The sequence below is a fragment of the Saimiri boliviensis genome, chromosome 13 (genome assembly GCF_048565385.1).
Source record: "Saimiri boliviensis isolate mSaiBol1 chromosome 13, mSaiBol1.pri, whole genome shotgun sequence".
Lineage (NCBI taxonomy): Eukaryota > Metazoa > Chordata > Mammalia > Primates > Cebidae > Saimiri > Saimiri boliviensis.
This window is the reverse complement of record NC_133461.1, coordinates 31,831,824-31,847,527: the sequence shown is the minus strand read 5'-3', so window position 1 is coordinate 31,847,527 and position 15,704 is coordinate 31,831,824. Positions and strand designations below refer to the sequence as shown.

Sequence of the window (15,704 nt, the reverse complement as noted above, 5' to 3'; positions counted from 1 at the left end):
ACAGGCATGAGCCACTGAGCCCTGCCTAAGCTCGTATTTTCAACCCACCTTCTTCACCCAAGCTAAAGAAATAAATGAAGATCCACAAAGAGATAAGAAGGAGGCTAAAAAAGCATAAGGAAAAAGTACAAGGACCAGTCTCTGGCTTAGTTCGAGTCAGGGTGAAGCCAATATTGGTGTCTGCCACAAGGCTGCCCTGGTTCCAACCAGTGCTTCTGGAAGGGTAGCACCCAAAGAGACAGCGCCCAGAGGACCTCTTGACATGGCTGCAAGCTCCCGAGTCCTCAGTGCCTTCAAATCTGTGATGCCCTTTGCTCTTGACACATCTCCCATTGTGCAGATGTAGAAACTGAGGACCTGGCAGTTCAACAACTTTCCCAAAGGGATGGGGCTGCAGAGAGGAAGGGATACCCCAGAGCTGAGGGTCTGCAGGGGTGGGGAGCGGGGATTAATTGCTTAAAGGGTGGCATTAGGACACCCGGGGAAGAATATGGAGGAGGAGGGACACTAGGTACTGGCAAGGGCAGAGCCAGGGTTTCTTTTACCGGAAGACGAAGTCGGCGCTGTTGATCTCCCTCCCGCAGCGGCTGTTCTTCAGGATGCCTCCGTTGCCCACCACGGCACACTTCTTAAACTGGGAGCGGTAGTAGGGCATGTCCTGGGGGAGTCACAGGCACAGCTGTCAGAGCCAAGCCACCCCCTGCCTCAATCTGCAACTCTCAAAGCATACCCACCCCTATTAGCTCCTGGCCCCGAGAGGCAGCCTTGTGGCGAATGTAGGAGGAAAGCTGCTTTCCACTTTACGGATGGGAAGAGGGGTCGAGAGTCTTGTTACTATTAGATGGCTGCAAAAGTCACCCCCATCTCTGACGCCCAGAGCCTACTGGGCAGCTTTCCTCCTAGCATACAGCAGCTGGCAGCCTTGCATGAGACAGGCTAGGGCCTGCAGCCTGAGATTTCAGTGGAAACAGCAGCCAGGTGGGTCTCGTGGAGAATCACGCTGCCCTGGGACCATAAGGAATAGGCCTAATGTAAGGGGGACTTCTGTGGGAGACTGTCCTTATTCATGGTCCATTTTCCCTGGACAGACAGGCCCAGTGTGCCAAGACAGGGAGAACAAGGGCATCTCACAGCCAGGGGCAGAGGAAACGGCACCATTAGACTTTTACCACAGAAAGAGAAAGAAACAGTCATTTTCGGAAAAATCATCAAAAGTTCACTATGTTCTATAGGAGTGTTTCCTAAACTTTAAGTTAAGAACTACCTGGGCTACTTTCTGAAAATATAAATTTCCAGGCTCCATCCCAGCGCCGTGGAATCAGAGTCTCGCAGATAGGAGGCTGGGAAGCTGAATTTTTTACACACACGAAGAGATACTCGTGTTTAGGGAAGTTCAGGGAATGCTATTCTACATCACACAGCTCTAATTCAGGGACAAGCGAGCTGCACCCAGCCCGTGGGCCACATCTGGCCTGCCGTCTGTTTTTGTGTAACTTGCAATCCAGGAATGGATTTTATATTTTTAAATGGTTGGAAACAACCCAAAGAAGAAACTATTTTGTGATATGTGAAAACTATGTAAAATTCCAATTCCAGCATCTAATAAGATTGAACGTGTTATTGGAACAGATATTCTCATTTGTGTACTCATGCCTATGGCTGCTTTTGTGCTAGAATGGCTGAGGTGAGTAGTGCTGACAGAGAGAATATGAACTGCAAATCCTAAAACCGTTACTGCCTGGCGCTTTCTGGAGAAAGTTTGGTGAGCCCTGCTGTCTGTCCCTGGGCCTCAGTGGTCCACACCCTGGCTCTCCTTAGATCTGTATGTCATACTAAGCTGTGTTACACCCACTGGCATTACCAGCATGCCCAGTGGGTATTTTCTTATTTTCTATATTCCTGATGCTGTGGCACCTGGTGCCTTGCTAATTCCTAGTTAGCAAATAACTGTGCTGCAAGTTCACCTTTCCTGTGAAAACCAACCAATCAGGGCCCACACCCTCACTGACAGGCTACTATCCCGCCTGCTCACCCATCCCACCACCGCCCTAATCATCCCAGGGCCGGGTATCCGACAATCAGAAGCAGTCCCTATGCCGCAGAGCCTGCGTTAGATGCAAGTCCACCTGCTGTCACCAGCCTCATGTTCCAGGCCTTGTAAAACCCACCTTGTAAAGGTGGCTCAACACCATCCTCCGAGGGCCGCAGTGGGTGAGAACACATTTGACACCTCTCACCTTCAGCTCCCCGTCCACGTCCCCAGAATGTACGAGTCTTGCCTATGCACTCTGGTAGCAGTCACAGAATGCAGGAAACTCTGGGCTTTGTGTCATTAGCAATCAGCCAAGAAGCAAGACAGACAAGGCCTTCAGATTTCATCCAAAAAATGCTCCACATGCCCCTACTCAGAATTTCTATAAACTGCATTCACTAAGTGCTGCCCTGGGTCCAGAGCTCTCCTGGATGTGGTTATGAACACACCCATGCAACCTTCCTCCTCTTGAGAGTCCGTACACCACCACACCTGGGCAATTGCCAGAACCGTCTGGAAGTGCAGGCTCCAGGGCCCCTTCTCTGAAAGTAGTGCCGTGAGACTGCACCAACGGTCAGTCCGAATGATTGCAGCGCTCAGCATCAGTGATCTGAACCGTTCACATCTGCGGCTCACTCATCCTGCGGTCCTCAGTGGCCAGGGTCGGTGCTCTGAACCATTCAGGTCTGCGGCTCACTTACTCTGGGGTCCTCCATCACCAGGGAGCCACCGTGCCAGCCCTGCACAGCCTACCTCCAGAGTTCTTTTATGTGAAAGGAAAAATATATATACCTATCTTGACTAAGTCGCTGATATTTTAGATGTTCTGTTATAACCAGTCAAACCTATTCGTAGTCCGAACCCCAGTGCTTCAGATAAGGAGACTGGGGCTTTGAAAGACAAAATCTCTGCCCAAGGTCATCCAGTGAGCTGACCTTGCAGGTCCAGCTCTGCTCTGTGCTTTCTTGTGCTCACAACCTCTGCACGTGTTTTTGTTCTTGTGCCTACCTCAGGTGGGGGACGAATGTGTTGTCATTCATCTCTCATATCTGCAGGACATCCTCTGAAAGCAAGGCAATATCCAGAATTTTCTAGCCACTTCCTTGCCAAAAGTCACTCGAATCATAGCCAGTTGGCTTTCATGATTCCCAGACAGAAATCCCAAAGAAACCCAGAGGGTGGGCTATGCACCTCACACAACTCTTCAAACAGGACCAAGACAACTGAGTCCAGAGGACGGTGAGTGGGTCGTACAAAACCACACGGGCATGCCACGGAGGGCTACGGCTGGATCGGCTCCCTCGTCCCCCCCAGACCACCCCTGCCCAAAGCAGCACCTTGGGAAACATGCGGAAGATCTCCTGGTTGATGTGGTAGATGCCGCTGGTGTCCACCTCATACTTGAGCTTTGTCCCCAGGGGAGTGTTCTTCTGGGTGGTGAAGAGAAAGGCAGGGGCATTGCAGCACCTGGACAGAGTGGACCTGCCGGGCAGGGAGACAGGCAAGAAAGACCTGATGCAGGGCAGAGAACAGGCTCATAGAGAACAGAGGGGTGGAGCTGAGGCCTCTCCTCCCCACCCATCCCCACCTTGCATGAAGCTGAAGCCTCTCCTGCCCACCCATCCCCACGCTCACACCCTCCCTGCATGGAGCGAGGCCTCCTGTAGTCTCCCAGAGGCCTCTGGCTCCTGATCTTCAAATGTTATCACTTTAAACATTCACATTTCTGAAAATGTACCTCTTAAAACCTCGACTCTACCATTCCCATGCTCATCCCCTCCCTGCATGGAACTGAAGCCTCTCCTGCCCACCCATTCCCACACTCGCCCCACCCTGCGTGGAGCCGAGACCTCTCTCACCCACCCATTCCCTCACTCACTCCTGCCCTGCTCCTCTGCTCCTGGTGTCCCCTCCCTTTTTCACGCCTCTCCCAAGGCCCCGCCTTCTGCCTCTCCCGACCACTGGTTCAGGACCCAGGACAGGTTTCTCTGTATGAAGCCCCACCCCACTGCCCCAGTCTGCACTGACTCCTCTCCTGAGCCCGAGTCACAGCCACCAACAGAGAGGGTGAGGAGGAGCTTTCCGAAGAGCTCCCAGTCAGGCCCAGCATGGAAACTTGGGTTCCCGTCCTGGTGTCAACAGGCCTGGATTCTCGTCTGCTCTGCCCCCACCAGCTGTGAGGCTGCAAGAAGCTCTCTCTCTCCGGCCCCTAGTTTCTTCATGCAGACTTGGCTCTTCTACCTCTAACCCTCTGTAATTTGTGATTCCAGCTTGCCAAAGTCAGGAAAGTTTTATTTATTTATTTGTTTGTTTGAGACAGGGTATCACTCTGTCACACAGGTTTGAGTGCAATGGCGCAATCTCGGCTCACTGCAATCTCTGCCTCCCAGGTTCAAATTATTCTTCTGCCACAGCCTCCCAAGTAGATGGGATTACAGGAATGTGCCTCCATACCCAGGTAACTTTTTTTTTTTTTTTTCGTAGAGTCAGGGTTTCTCCATGTTGGCCAGGCTGGTCTTGAACTCCTGACCTCAGGTGATCCACTGTCTCAGCCTCTTAGCCTCCCAAAGTGCTAGGATTACAGGTGTGAGCCACCATGCCGGCCTATAATTTTTTTTTAATTTTATCTCTTGTAGGGAGTCATTGGGAAGCCCATCTGGCTCCCAGTCACAGAGAGCAGAATTTCCTGTGGAGAGCTGGGTTTCAGAATGACCCTGAGGCTTCCCAGAGAGGAAGCCAGAGGCCTAGCAAGGCAGGCCTTGCTAGGGTCAGCATTACAAACCAGCACCTGGGCCTTTTAGCTTTGCTAGTCCAGAAGCTCAGTCTTGCCAGCCCACTGAAGCGCAATCCCATTGAGGGAGACTGACTCATACTAACCAAGCTCATGACCGGCGGATATACAAACCGGAATGTCAGCGTGCCTATTTGTAGGCAGCAGGGTGGGAGAAGGCCTCAGTCACAGGCTTCCTTTCCTGTCATTGGAATGCTAATGCCTGCTTCCAGCAGCCACCTGCCACTCCCTCATGGCACCAGGTTCCTGCCAGCCTGAAGGAAGCATCTCATCTTTGTTCCATGAGCTTGAAATAAGAGCAAAGAGAGGCAACTGACCAGCCTTGAAGGTTTGCTCACTGAAAGCATGGCAAGTCCTGATGTCACTGCCTTTTCTCACACCTGAAACTGCTCCACACCCCTCACCCCCGGAGCTCCACCCCTGCACTGTGCTGTCTGGTCCCTGCCAAAGGCTCCCACACTCGTCTCTGTTTTCCTCTTGCCACATTATTTCCCAGTTGCTTCATGTTTCCTGAGATATGTGAGTCTCACGGCTGAGACTTCTGTTCTGCCCTGAGCCTGGACAGCAGGCTTTTGCCTCTCACTGACTTGATCTGGGCTGAGTGTTTTATCGGCCATACTCTCAGTGCGCCAGGTCTCACTTGCCCCCAGGACACCTCTGTGCAGTATGCATGGCAATGTGCCTCTCTCTCTCTTTTTTTTTTAGATGGAGTCTCACTCTGTCACCCAGGCTGGAGTGCAGTGGCACCATCTCAGCTCACCACAACCTCCACCTCCCAGGTTCAAGCAATTCTCCTGCCTCAGCCTCCTGAGTAGCTGGAACTACAGGTGTTCACCAAAAATTAACCATGCCCGACTAATTTATGTATTTTTTAGTAGAAACAGGGTTTCACCATATTGCACAGGCTGGTCTCGAACTCCTGACCTTGTGTTCTGCCCGCCTTGGCCTCCCAAAGTTCTAGGAGGCACCACACCCAGCTGCACAGTAATGTTTCTAAGGGGCCAGTTGGCAGCACAGATTATGGATCTATTCTCTACTCTCCCAGCGCTTTGCTCAAGCTCATGTTCTGCTTTTATAGTAGGTGGGTCTCTGCAAGCTACTGTCAGGCCTTTGCTGGGTTTCTGTAATCTCCCAGAGGCCTCTGGCACCTGATCTTCAAAGGTTATCACTTTAAACACTCACGTTTCTGAAAATGTGCTTCCTAAAACTACCACTCTGCCTCTAGACTTGGTCTGGAGCTGCAGCAAATTAGAACAAATGATTTATAAAGAAAATACGAAAAACTTCATCATCTTTGCTTTTCACAGTCTCTTGCACAGGACTCCTTCATGCTTAGAGCGCCTCAGAACATTTAAACTTGGACCTGAGTGCCGAAATCCAGTATAGACACAAACGGCCAGATCACATCAACTCCATAAAATACGGTCTACCTACACTAAAAGAATCCCATAAGCTCATAAAATTTTAGAGATGAAGACCCTAAAGTTCACCATTAGTCAAAAAGAATTTTCGGACATCTGTTATTTGCTGAGCTCCCACAGGAGAACTTTAAGATACAGCTCTTAACCTCTCTGGGACTTTATAATCTGCTCATTTTGGTTAGAGAGCATTTATAAAAGAATCTGCAGCAGGGCTTAAATGTCTCATGTAGGCTGGAAGAACTCAAGTGCTCTGAGGAGGAAAAGCCACTGGGTCAGAGCAGCTGCCCCGGGACAGGGGAGGTGAGGACCATGAGGCCACAGAGGATGCATAATGCGCCTTCGCACAGGCCTGCCGAGACCACCGGCACATGCTTCCCTGCTGATAGCCTCCGTGGACTCAGCTGTGGACTGGAGATGACACCACCGACCTTGCAAGGCTGCTACAAGGACTGAGGGGGAGAAGGTGGAGGACCGCACCCGGTAAGGTGCCCGCCTCAGCCTGCATGTTGAATCAGACCCCACTACCCCCACTGCCCAGATTCCTAAGCACAGTCAGGGCCTGCTCTGGGGAAGATGCCCGCTGAGAGCTGGGCCTTGCAGGATGACAGAGACCAGAAGAGGCGGCATTGAGGAGAGCCATACAAGGAGAAGGAGGACAGACAAATCATAGATACTTGAACTGGTTGGCCTCGGAGATGTTCATCGCCCATTTGCACATCTGGAGGCTCTTCCATCTGTCGAACAACTCTGACTGCTTCACCCTTGGGAGCAGAGGACAGAAGAGTACATGAGAGGCGCAGGCAGGACAGAGTGCAGTCATTCCCAAAAATGCTCCCTCCGATCTCCCATAGGCTGAGTTGAGTCCTGGGCTGGCCCTTGGCATTGACAGGATATATTTTTTTGAGACAGGGTCTCATTCTGTTGCTTAGGCTGGAGTGCAGTGTTGTGATCTCAGCCAAATGCAACCGCTGCCGCTGGGGTTCCCATGCCTCAGCCTACCAAGTAGCTGGGACTACAGGTGTGCCACCATGCCCAGCTAATTTTTGTATTTTTTGGTAGCGATCAGGTTTTGCCATGTTGGCCAGGCTGGTTTCAAACTCCTGACCTCAAGGGATCCTCCCGCCTTAGTCTCCTAAAGTGCTGGAGTTACAGGTGTGAGCCACTGTGCCTGGCCGGTATTTTCTTATTTTTTATATTATCTGACGCTCTGGCACCTGGTGCCTTGCTAATTCCTAGTTAGCAAACAACTGTCCTGCAAGTGTGCCTTTCCTGTTCAAACCAACCAATCAGAGTCCACACCCTCAACCACCTCCTCACTGACAGGCCACCATCCCGCCACCCCCCGCCCCCCTCACCCTAATCATCCCAGGGTCAGCTATTGGACGACCTGAGGCAGTCCCCATGCTTCAGAGCCTGCCAGGATTATTCAAACTAGCCAATCCTAAACCTGGCTACCCTGGCTACCCTGCCTTGTCCATTCCTTCCTGCAAAAACCTCAATAGTCTCACTCATGCTTTCCCCTCACTGCTACCTCCTGACTGGACCTGGGGCTACCCTGTAGGGCATGCCTCCTGTTTCAAGGGATCTGTGAATATGTCTTTCTTCATGATGGTCATTTTCATATCTGCATGTCTTACCATACCTGATTAAAACAAATCCCAGAAACATTTTGAACCCTTCTTCCTCACATGCCCACCCCCAAGTGCCTAAATAGTTCTCTTGGGAATATCTGTCTATAAAGAGAGTCAGTCCCAGTGGAATGCCCAACAGACACCCACAGAGTTCAGCACACAGTAGGGCTCATGAACAGGGCATGCCCTTCTCTTTCTCCCTTCTCAAGGGCGGATCACAGTTTCCAAATGACAGAAAGGATGAGATGAGAAACCTGAGATTTCCCCATGTCCCTGAACAACCCTCGGCCAGCCTTTATGCTAGTTGGCATTTAAACATCTCAGCATCGTGGCATTCTAAAGCACTTTCAGGAAAGGAAATGTCTAAACCACACAGCATTCTCCCTTTGACTGAAACCTACAAAAAGAACTCATTTTTAATTTACACATTTACATTTACTTATTTATAATTATGCATACATATAATGGTTTTGGTACTATATCCCCAGCTTCTAGAATAGTGCTTAGCAAAATATAGATACTTGATAAATATTGAGTGAATGAATTAACCCAATCAAAAATAAATTCCCACAAACACTAACTGACCAATATGAGATCCTCACACACATTAACCTCAAACAGTCGTTCACCCTTCTCATTGGTTTCTCTCCTCTTTCAGCAGTGCCTGCCCTCAGAGCCATGTCCACGTTCCCAAGCCCTCTCTGCCACAGATCCACTTCCGCTTCTCTGGTACCTATCCCTATCTTGGGTTATTTCTTCACCATTTCAGTCAAAAAATTGTTTCTTAGGTCCTGCCCAATTCCTTCCTGCTTTCACTTACACCTGGTTTTGCGGGTGATTCGCCTATTCTACGGAAATGTCCAGAATTCTCTAGGGTCTCAGCCTTTGGAAGTTCCGGTGAGGCCCTGGCCTGGTGAGAGCCATGAGATCCAGAAAGATCCAGAGGCTCCCCAAGCCACGCCAGCACCCTCTCCTTCTTAAGAAAGGGAACACAAGACACATTATACAATTGAGTGAGCCCCTCCTGATGAGCCTTAGATCTTCGGCAAAGAATCATGCACTATTTTTTAAAGAGGGATTCTATGGTCAAATATAGTTGAGGAAAGCTGAGTTAAATAAATTTAAATGCTTTTCTTTACTGCAAATCTTTTCAGATCCCTTCATATGTTCTCGTATATTGGGAATTTCCAAGAAAAGTATTGGATCACGGGATCCTTCTTCCACTGAGCAGTTCAAAAGATTGTAATTCTGCAGTAACACTGGGAAATGCAGTCAGATCATACACTCCTTAAAGGCAGCACCATGGTTTCTTTCTCTTGAGCATGCACAGTCCCCACTTCAGGGCCAGGCATTCTGTAGCTGTCTGGGGTCACCTGGCTGTGGACCACTAAGAAGCTAACTAGTATTGGGCACTGGTACAGAGAGGAGCCCTTGAAAGGAAGCTATCCTAGCTTGATATTAAATGGGAAAGTGACCAGCCTTCAGGAGCTGAGTGTTACCAAGAAACTACTATCACTATGGCTCTTACCCTGGGGTCCACTGAAGGGCTAAAGGAAGTGCCTGTACCCCGAGTTACAGGCAAAACCCATGTCTATCCACCCACATGCATATCTTTTGGGAGAATATGAAGCTTTCATCAGGTTCCTACAGGGGTCCATGGTTTCAAAAGAAGGAAATACCTACTTTAAAAACCCTTTTTAAGCCAGGTGTGATGGCTCATGTCTGTAATCCCAACACTTTGGGAGGCTGAGGCGGGCAGATCACTTGAGGTCAGGAGTTTAAGACCAGCTTGACCAACATGGTGAAACCCCATCTCTACTAAAAATACAAAAATTAGCTGGACATGGTGGCACATGCCTGTAATCCCAGCTATTTGGGAGGCTGAGGCAGGAGAATCACTTGAACCTGGGAGGCAGAGGTTGCATTGCACTCCAGCCTGGGCGACAGAGCAAGCCTCCATCTCAAAAAAAAAAAAAAAGAAACAAACAAACAAACAAACAAAAACCCTTTTTTAAAAAAATTTCATTTTGCAGAGCATGTCCCTGAGTTTAATTGGAGATGGTAACAGTTGTCCCCAAACAGGGCAAGCCTCCCCTACAGGAAGAATACATGGCTGGTGGGGGAGGGGTGGTCGCAGGAAAAATCATGGAAGATAGTGACTAAATACATGGATTTTGGAACCAGTGGGACTGGGGCTAAGACCCAGGTCAGATACCTCCTAACTATGGACCTCAGGCTGGTTATTTAACCTCTCTAAGCCTCAGTTTTCTCATCTATAAAATGTGTATAATAGTCTCTTGCCCTCCCAGATGTGTTAAAATAATTAAATAGGATGATGTGATAAAAGACTAGGCATGGCATCCGACACACAGAAAGCATCCAGTACATGTAAGTTTTTATTGTTAAACTGAACAGTCTTGACTTTGCTCACTCACAGCCCCCTGTACTTTCCACTTTTGTAAAACCCATGACCTATCATGACTCCTGATCTTCCCCACTAGAGAGTAAACACCATGGGGGCAGCGGATCATGCCTGAGCTCATTACTGTAACTCCAGTGCTAAGGCACATAGCAGATAAATGGGAAATATTTGTCGAGTATACCAATAAATAAATTAATTAATTGAAACATCTGAGTTCAAATCAAGTCTCACTATTTGTTGAGTATCTCTATATGGCAGGAACTAGAAATACAGTAGTGAACAAAACAACCCCTTGCTCCCATGAAGCTTACATATCAGTCGTGGAGGAAAATGGAAAACAAAGGTACAATGCCTTGCGAGAAAGTGGTAAGTGCCAGGAAGAAAAGTAAAGCAGGATGAAGGGACGGGGAAGTGATTATTTCAGATTGAGTAATCAGGGAAGGCTTTCCTGAGGAGGAGAACCTTGCACAGAAACCTGAAATGACACAAGAGTGAGCTGTGCAAACATCTGGGAAAACTTTATTCCAGGCAGAGAGAAGAGTCAGAGCAAAGGCCCTGGGGCAGGAACCAGCCTGGCAGCTTTCAAGTACCAGAAGAAGCCCTTCTCCCACTCTGGCTGACAGAAGGCAAACCTTCCTTCCATGATTTCCAAACCTCACCTCTCAGGAGCTCACAGGGTATGGGGGAGAGATGCCATCATACAGCAACACTCTGCCTCTCCCCACTCCTTACAACCCACAGGTCCCTAGAGCAGCTCTCTGTATGGGCACTGCTTCAAACGCCTCTCAGAAACACAGCCCTGGCAACACTCTAGGCGGGGTCCCAAGCTCTACCGCTACCAGCATCTGGGTCCTAATCTCTCTGCCTCCAATGCCTTCATTGCACCCTGGACCAAGGACAGAGAGCCTGGACACCCAGCCTCGAATCCTGGCTCCATCCCAATATTGCAGTGTAACCCGAGGCAAGTCATTTAATCTCTCTGAGACTCAGCTGCTTTATCTGTAAGATGGATATAACAGCTGTTGCCCTTCCGATCTCAAAGGTTGTCAGAGAGCTCAAATGGAATAATATGTGTAAAAAGATTTTACAAATTACTTTACAAATGCAGAGATCATCTTTACTTTAAAGGTGAAAGGTTGACCCCAGGCACTTCTCTCCTTTCTCCCAAGACACCACTAACATTCCAGAAGAGGACTAAAAATGGTACAAGCCCGTAGATGAATATACTGACAGGGAAGGGCATCTCAGTGGAAGAGAAATTTCAACAAGTATGTGGAAGCACAATGGACTGGCACAAGGACAGGATGGCACAGCCCAAAGTACCTAGAGCCAATCTGCTTCTGGAAACTTCTAAGAGATGGGTGGAGGACAGGGATGGAGCATGGCCCTAAAAATGAGAATCAGTTGTGAGTCCATAAGCAGAACCATCAAGCCTACCCTCCCTCCACCTCACCAAACAGCATGGCAGCCAAATGCTTAATGTCCAACAGATGGGGAAGAGGGATGAAATCAGATGATGAGTTCCTCTGTTAAAAAGAAGGTATCGCCGGGCGCGGTGGCTCAAGCCTGTAATCCCAGCACTTTGGGAGGCCGAGGTGGGTGGATCACGAGGTCGAGAGATCGAGACCATCCTGGTCAACATGGTGAAACCCCGTCTCTACTAAAAATACAAAAAACTAGCTGGGCGTGGTGGCGCGTGCCTGTAATCCCAGCTACTTAGGAGGCTGAGGCAGGAGAATTGCCTGAGCCCAGGAGGCGGAGGTTGCGGTGAGCCGAGATCGCGCCATTGCACTCCAGCCTGGGTAACAAGAGCGAAACTCTGTCTCAAAAAAAAAAAAAAAAAAAAAAAAAGGTATCATTTCTGGTTAAAATAGCTGGCTGTTGTAGCAGCAAAAGGGCCAACAGCATCATGAACAACTTCAGACGCAGGGCTCCTATCCGTTTTTACTTGTTTCAAGGTTAAATATGGATAGATAGCCAAGGGTCACCTGGTCAACCTGAAGTGAGACCAAGATAATCCATCAGACAAAATGACCACAAAGACAACTATTGGACGAACAAAACAGAACTTGAAAATATTCTGCTTAGTGTTCAAAGAAAGGGGAGGGAGTTCCAGAAGAGCTGGAAGATGAAGTCGAGGGACTTTCCCAGTATGTGAAAGAAAAAAGAGAAAAGAGAAAATTAAAAAATATGGCCAGCCTGAGCAATGTAGCAAAATCCCATCTCTACAAAAAAAAGTTTGAAAAACATTAGCCTGGTGTGGTTGTATGTGCCTATAGTCCCAGCTACTCAGGAGGCTGAGGCAGGAGGAATGCTTGATGCCAGGAGTTGAAGGCTACAGTGAGCTATGATCACACCACTGCAGTCCAGCCTGGTTGACAGAGCAACACCTTGTCTCAACAACAATGGAAAGATATGAGTGCTAGAGGTACAATCCAGAAATATAGATTCTTAGAGAGAAGAAGTAGAGAAAAATAGAGAGGAAGAAATATAAAAAGAGTTGAGAGAAAGTTGAAGAGCCTGGACAGAAACTCCAAATGAAAAGGTTCCACTGGGTATGTCTGTCCTAAGGCATACCATTGAGACATTTCAGAACTGTCATGATCTATAAAGATTCCAGAGGAAAAAAAACCCAGATACTTCCAAAGAAACGACCATTCTCATGCTTCTCATGTCTCCCTGGATGCTAAAAGATGGTAGAGAAGGTCTTCAACATCCTAAGGGAAAATGATTTTCACCTAAAATACCAACCCACCAGACCAATAATCAAACCAACAATCCCACAACCCACCACACAAACAATCAAACCAACAAACCCACCACACCAGCAAGCAAACCAACAATCCCATAACCCACCATCTGAACAGACAAAACAACAACTCAACAACCCACCACATCAACAATCAAAACAACTCAACAACCCACCACACCAACAATCAAAACAACAACCCAACAACCCACCACACCAACAGTCAAACAACAATCCAACAACCCACCACACCAACAATCAAAACAATAGCCCACCACCCCAACAATCAAACCAATGATCCAACAACTCATCACACTAACAACCCAACCCACCACACCACTAATCAAACAACAATTCAACAACCCACCACACCAACCATCAAGTAAAAGGAAAGAATTCAGTCATTTAGACAGAAAAGAACTCAAAACCTTACCTCCCACCCATCACTTCTTGGTATTTACTTGAGAATGGGTGGAAGCAAAAGGAAGGAGTAAACATGAAAGAAAATAACTACAGGTTCTAAGCAAAGGTGAATACAACCTAAGAAAGCAGAGAAGGAAAGCCCCAGGACAGCAGCCACATGACCCAGCAAGAGGGCAGCCAGGCTGGAGCAAGACGATGAAGAGAAACCTAAAGGGAATCCCTGGTGGATGGAGAGGCAGGGGACAGACAGAGCTATAATAGAGGAAACGAGGGGAGAAAGATGGCTAGAGGCTCCATTAAAAAAAAAAAAAAACCAACCAACCAAACAAACAAAACATGTATAAGAAAGTTGATGGAATCTGGTGCTTCCCTGGCCTTCGGTGAACAATATCTGCATCATCCCAGTAATGGAAAACACTATTTGCTGTTCTTCAAATTTGAGTCAACCTCTAGAAAAAGCCTCAAAAAGGATTTGGTACGCTTACAAATAGAATACAAATGTTATCAGCCTTGACACTTTACAAGTCAACCCATGGATGACTGAAGCCATAGGCTGGAGGGGGGACTGCAGAGTAGGAGTAATTTTAATATGCTTCTCTTACACAGTGTAGGATCGAGAGATACTGTTGATATTTGGTAGGTAGGAAGGACTAAAAATAGTAATGCCCCTCGACTGGGGAAATGTGGGAGGGAGCGGGGCACTAATTGTAATGAAATGAGGGTGATTCTTTCCCTGCTCTTCTTTCTCCCTCTTTTCTTCCATGGCCTCCTATTTGCACACTGGTCTCACCCACTCCCTCCATCCACTCATTGACTTCACACATGAGTAGTGAGCTGGCTCAGGGCCAGACTCAGAGATGTCTAAGCCTGGCCCTCCAGGAAGCCCCGCCTGGCAAAGGACACAGACTTGTGAACACTGCAGTGGCACAAAAGGGGCTCCCAGTCCAGACAGTGGGCATTTGCCCAGCTGGCCTTGGCTCCCATCTTCTTTCTTGGTCTCAGTACTGGGCTCAGCACAGAGCTCCTACTGGCAGAAAAATGGGGAAGGGTGCGGGAGAGGCAGGTCTGGGGAATTCTCAGGCACGACCCCCATCTGGGTGTGAGCACAGGCAGCAACTGAAGATTCTTATTTTAAAATAAAGGGGCTCTCGAGGGTAAGTATAAATAATTTTAACAAGAATTACTGACAATGCGTTTTCATAACCAATCATCATGGAGTCATTCTTCACGTATCTGACACTGTCAGGGAGTGAGGCATTTTCCATGTGGGGATTTTCTGGCTGACTGGTTTTTACCACTGATTTCAGCAATTGTGGATCGGAATCGTTCCCAGATGAATCATACGCCTCCCTGTCTCCTCAAACAAAGCACCAGCTGACATTCTGTGGGCCTGAAGGGACAGAGCGCACCCATCAGCCCCTCCGTTCATGGACAGGCTTTAACCTTCTCCCCAGGACTCAGGGTCGGACCCTCTGCGAGACCTCCTCATGGTGCTGGGCTGGAGCACAGTGAAGCCTGCAGGTTCAGAGGCCAGCCTCTGCGGCTCTCCAATTTCAGCCCTGGAGGACCCGCTGACCCTCCACTTGGGGACTCAAGAAAGGAGGCACACACACTCATGCCCCATGAAAAGCCCAGCGTTTCCTTCTCTCTCAGACTCCCAGGGCTTGGGGCCACAGAGACGCAACTGCTGTGGAAGAGGCAGGGCACGCAAAGCCCAGCTCAGCCAGGGGCGCTGGCTAGGATGGCTGCTCCCCACAGGAGCCCAGCCCTTGGGGACAGAGAGGGTGCCCTGAGGCAGAGATGGGAACCAAAGCCAAATCTGGAGAGGCCCAAATGCCACCCATGGGACTCCATGACAGGGACAAGGGGAGGCAAGTGGAGCCCACAGAAGGTGACTGTCTCTCGTGTTCCTCTCCAAAGAGAGTGCAGAGACCATGGGCTAGTACAGTCAGACGATGGGGACATATGAGGTTGTCCATCACACTGCACAGTGTTTGTTAATAGAACCATATTTGGAGATAGGGCCTTTTTTTTGAGATGGAGTCTCGCTTTGTCACCCAGGCTGGAGTGCCATGGCGCCATCTCAGCTCACTGCAACCTCCACCTCCCAGGTTCAAGCGATTCTCCTGCCTCAGCCTCCCGAGTAGCTGGGATTACAGGTGGCGCCACCATGCCCAGCTAATTTTTGTATTTTTAGTAGAGACGGGGTTTCACCATGTTGTCCAGGCTGGTCTC

General features: G+C 48.9%; 1 protein-coding gene across 3 annotated transcripts in view; it reads right to left on the bottom strand.

The window, feature by feature from the left end:
* Nucleotides 1-15,704, bottom strand: part of ST8SIA5 (ST8 alpha-N-acetyl-neuraminide alpha-2,8-sialyltransferase 5) — a 98,200-nt gene that overhangs the window by 26,825 nt on the left and 55,671 nt on the right. For all 3 annotated transcript variants that reach the window (XM_003924690.4, XM_074383519.1, XM_003924689.4), the window contains 3 exons: nt 6,919-7,005; nt 3,370-3,514; nt 546-658 (listed from right to left, as the gene is read on the bottom strand). In XM_003924690.4, the coding sequence (XP_003924739.1) occupies nt 546-658; nt 3,370-3,514; nt 6,919-7,005 (345 nt within the window). The remainder of the gene's footprint in view (nt 1-545; nt 659-3,369; nt 3,515-6,918; nt 7,006-15,704) is intronic.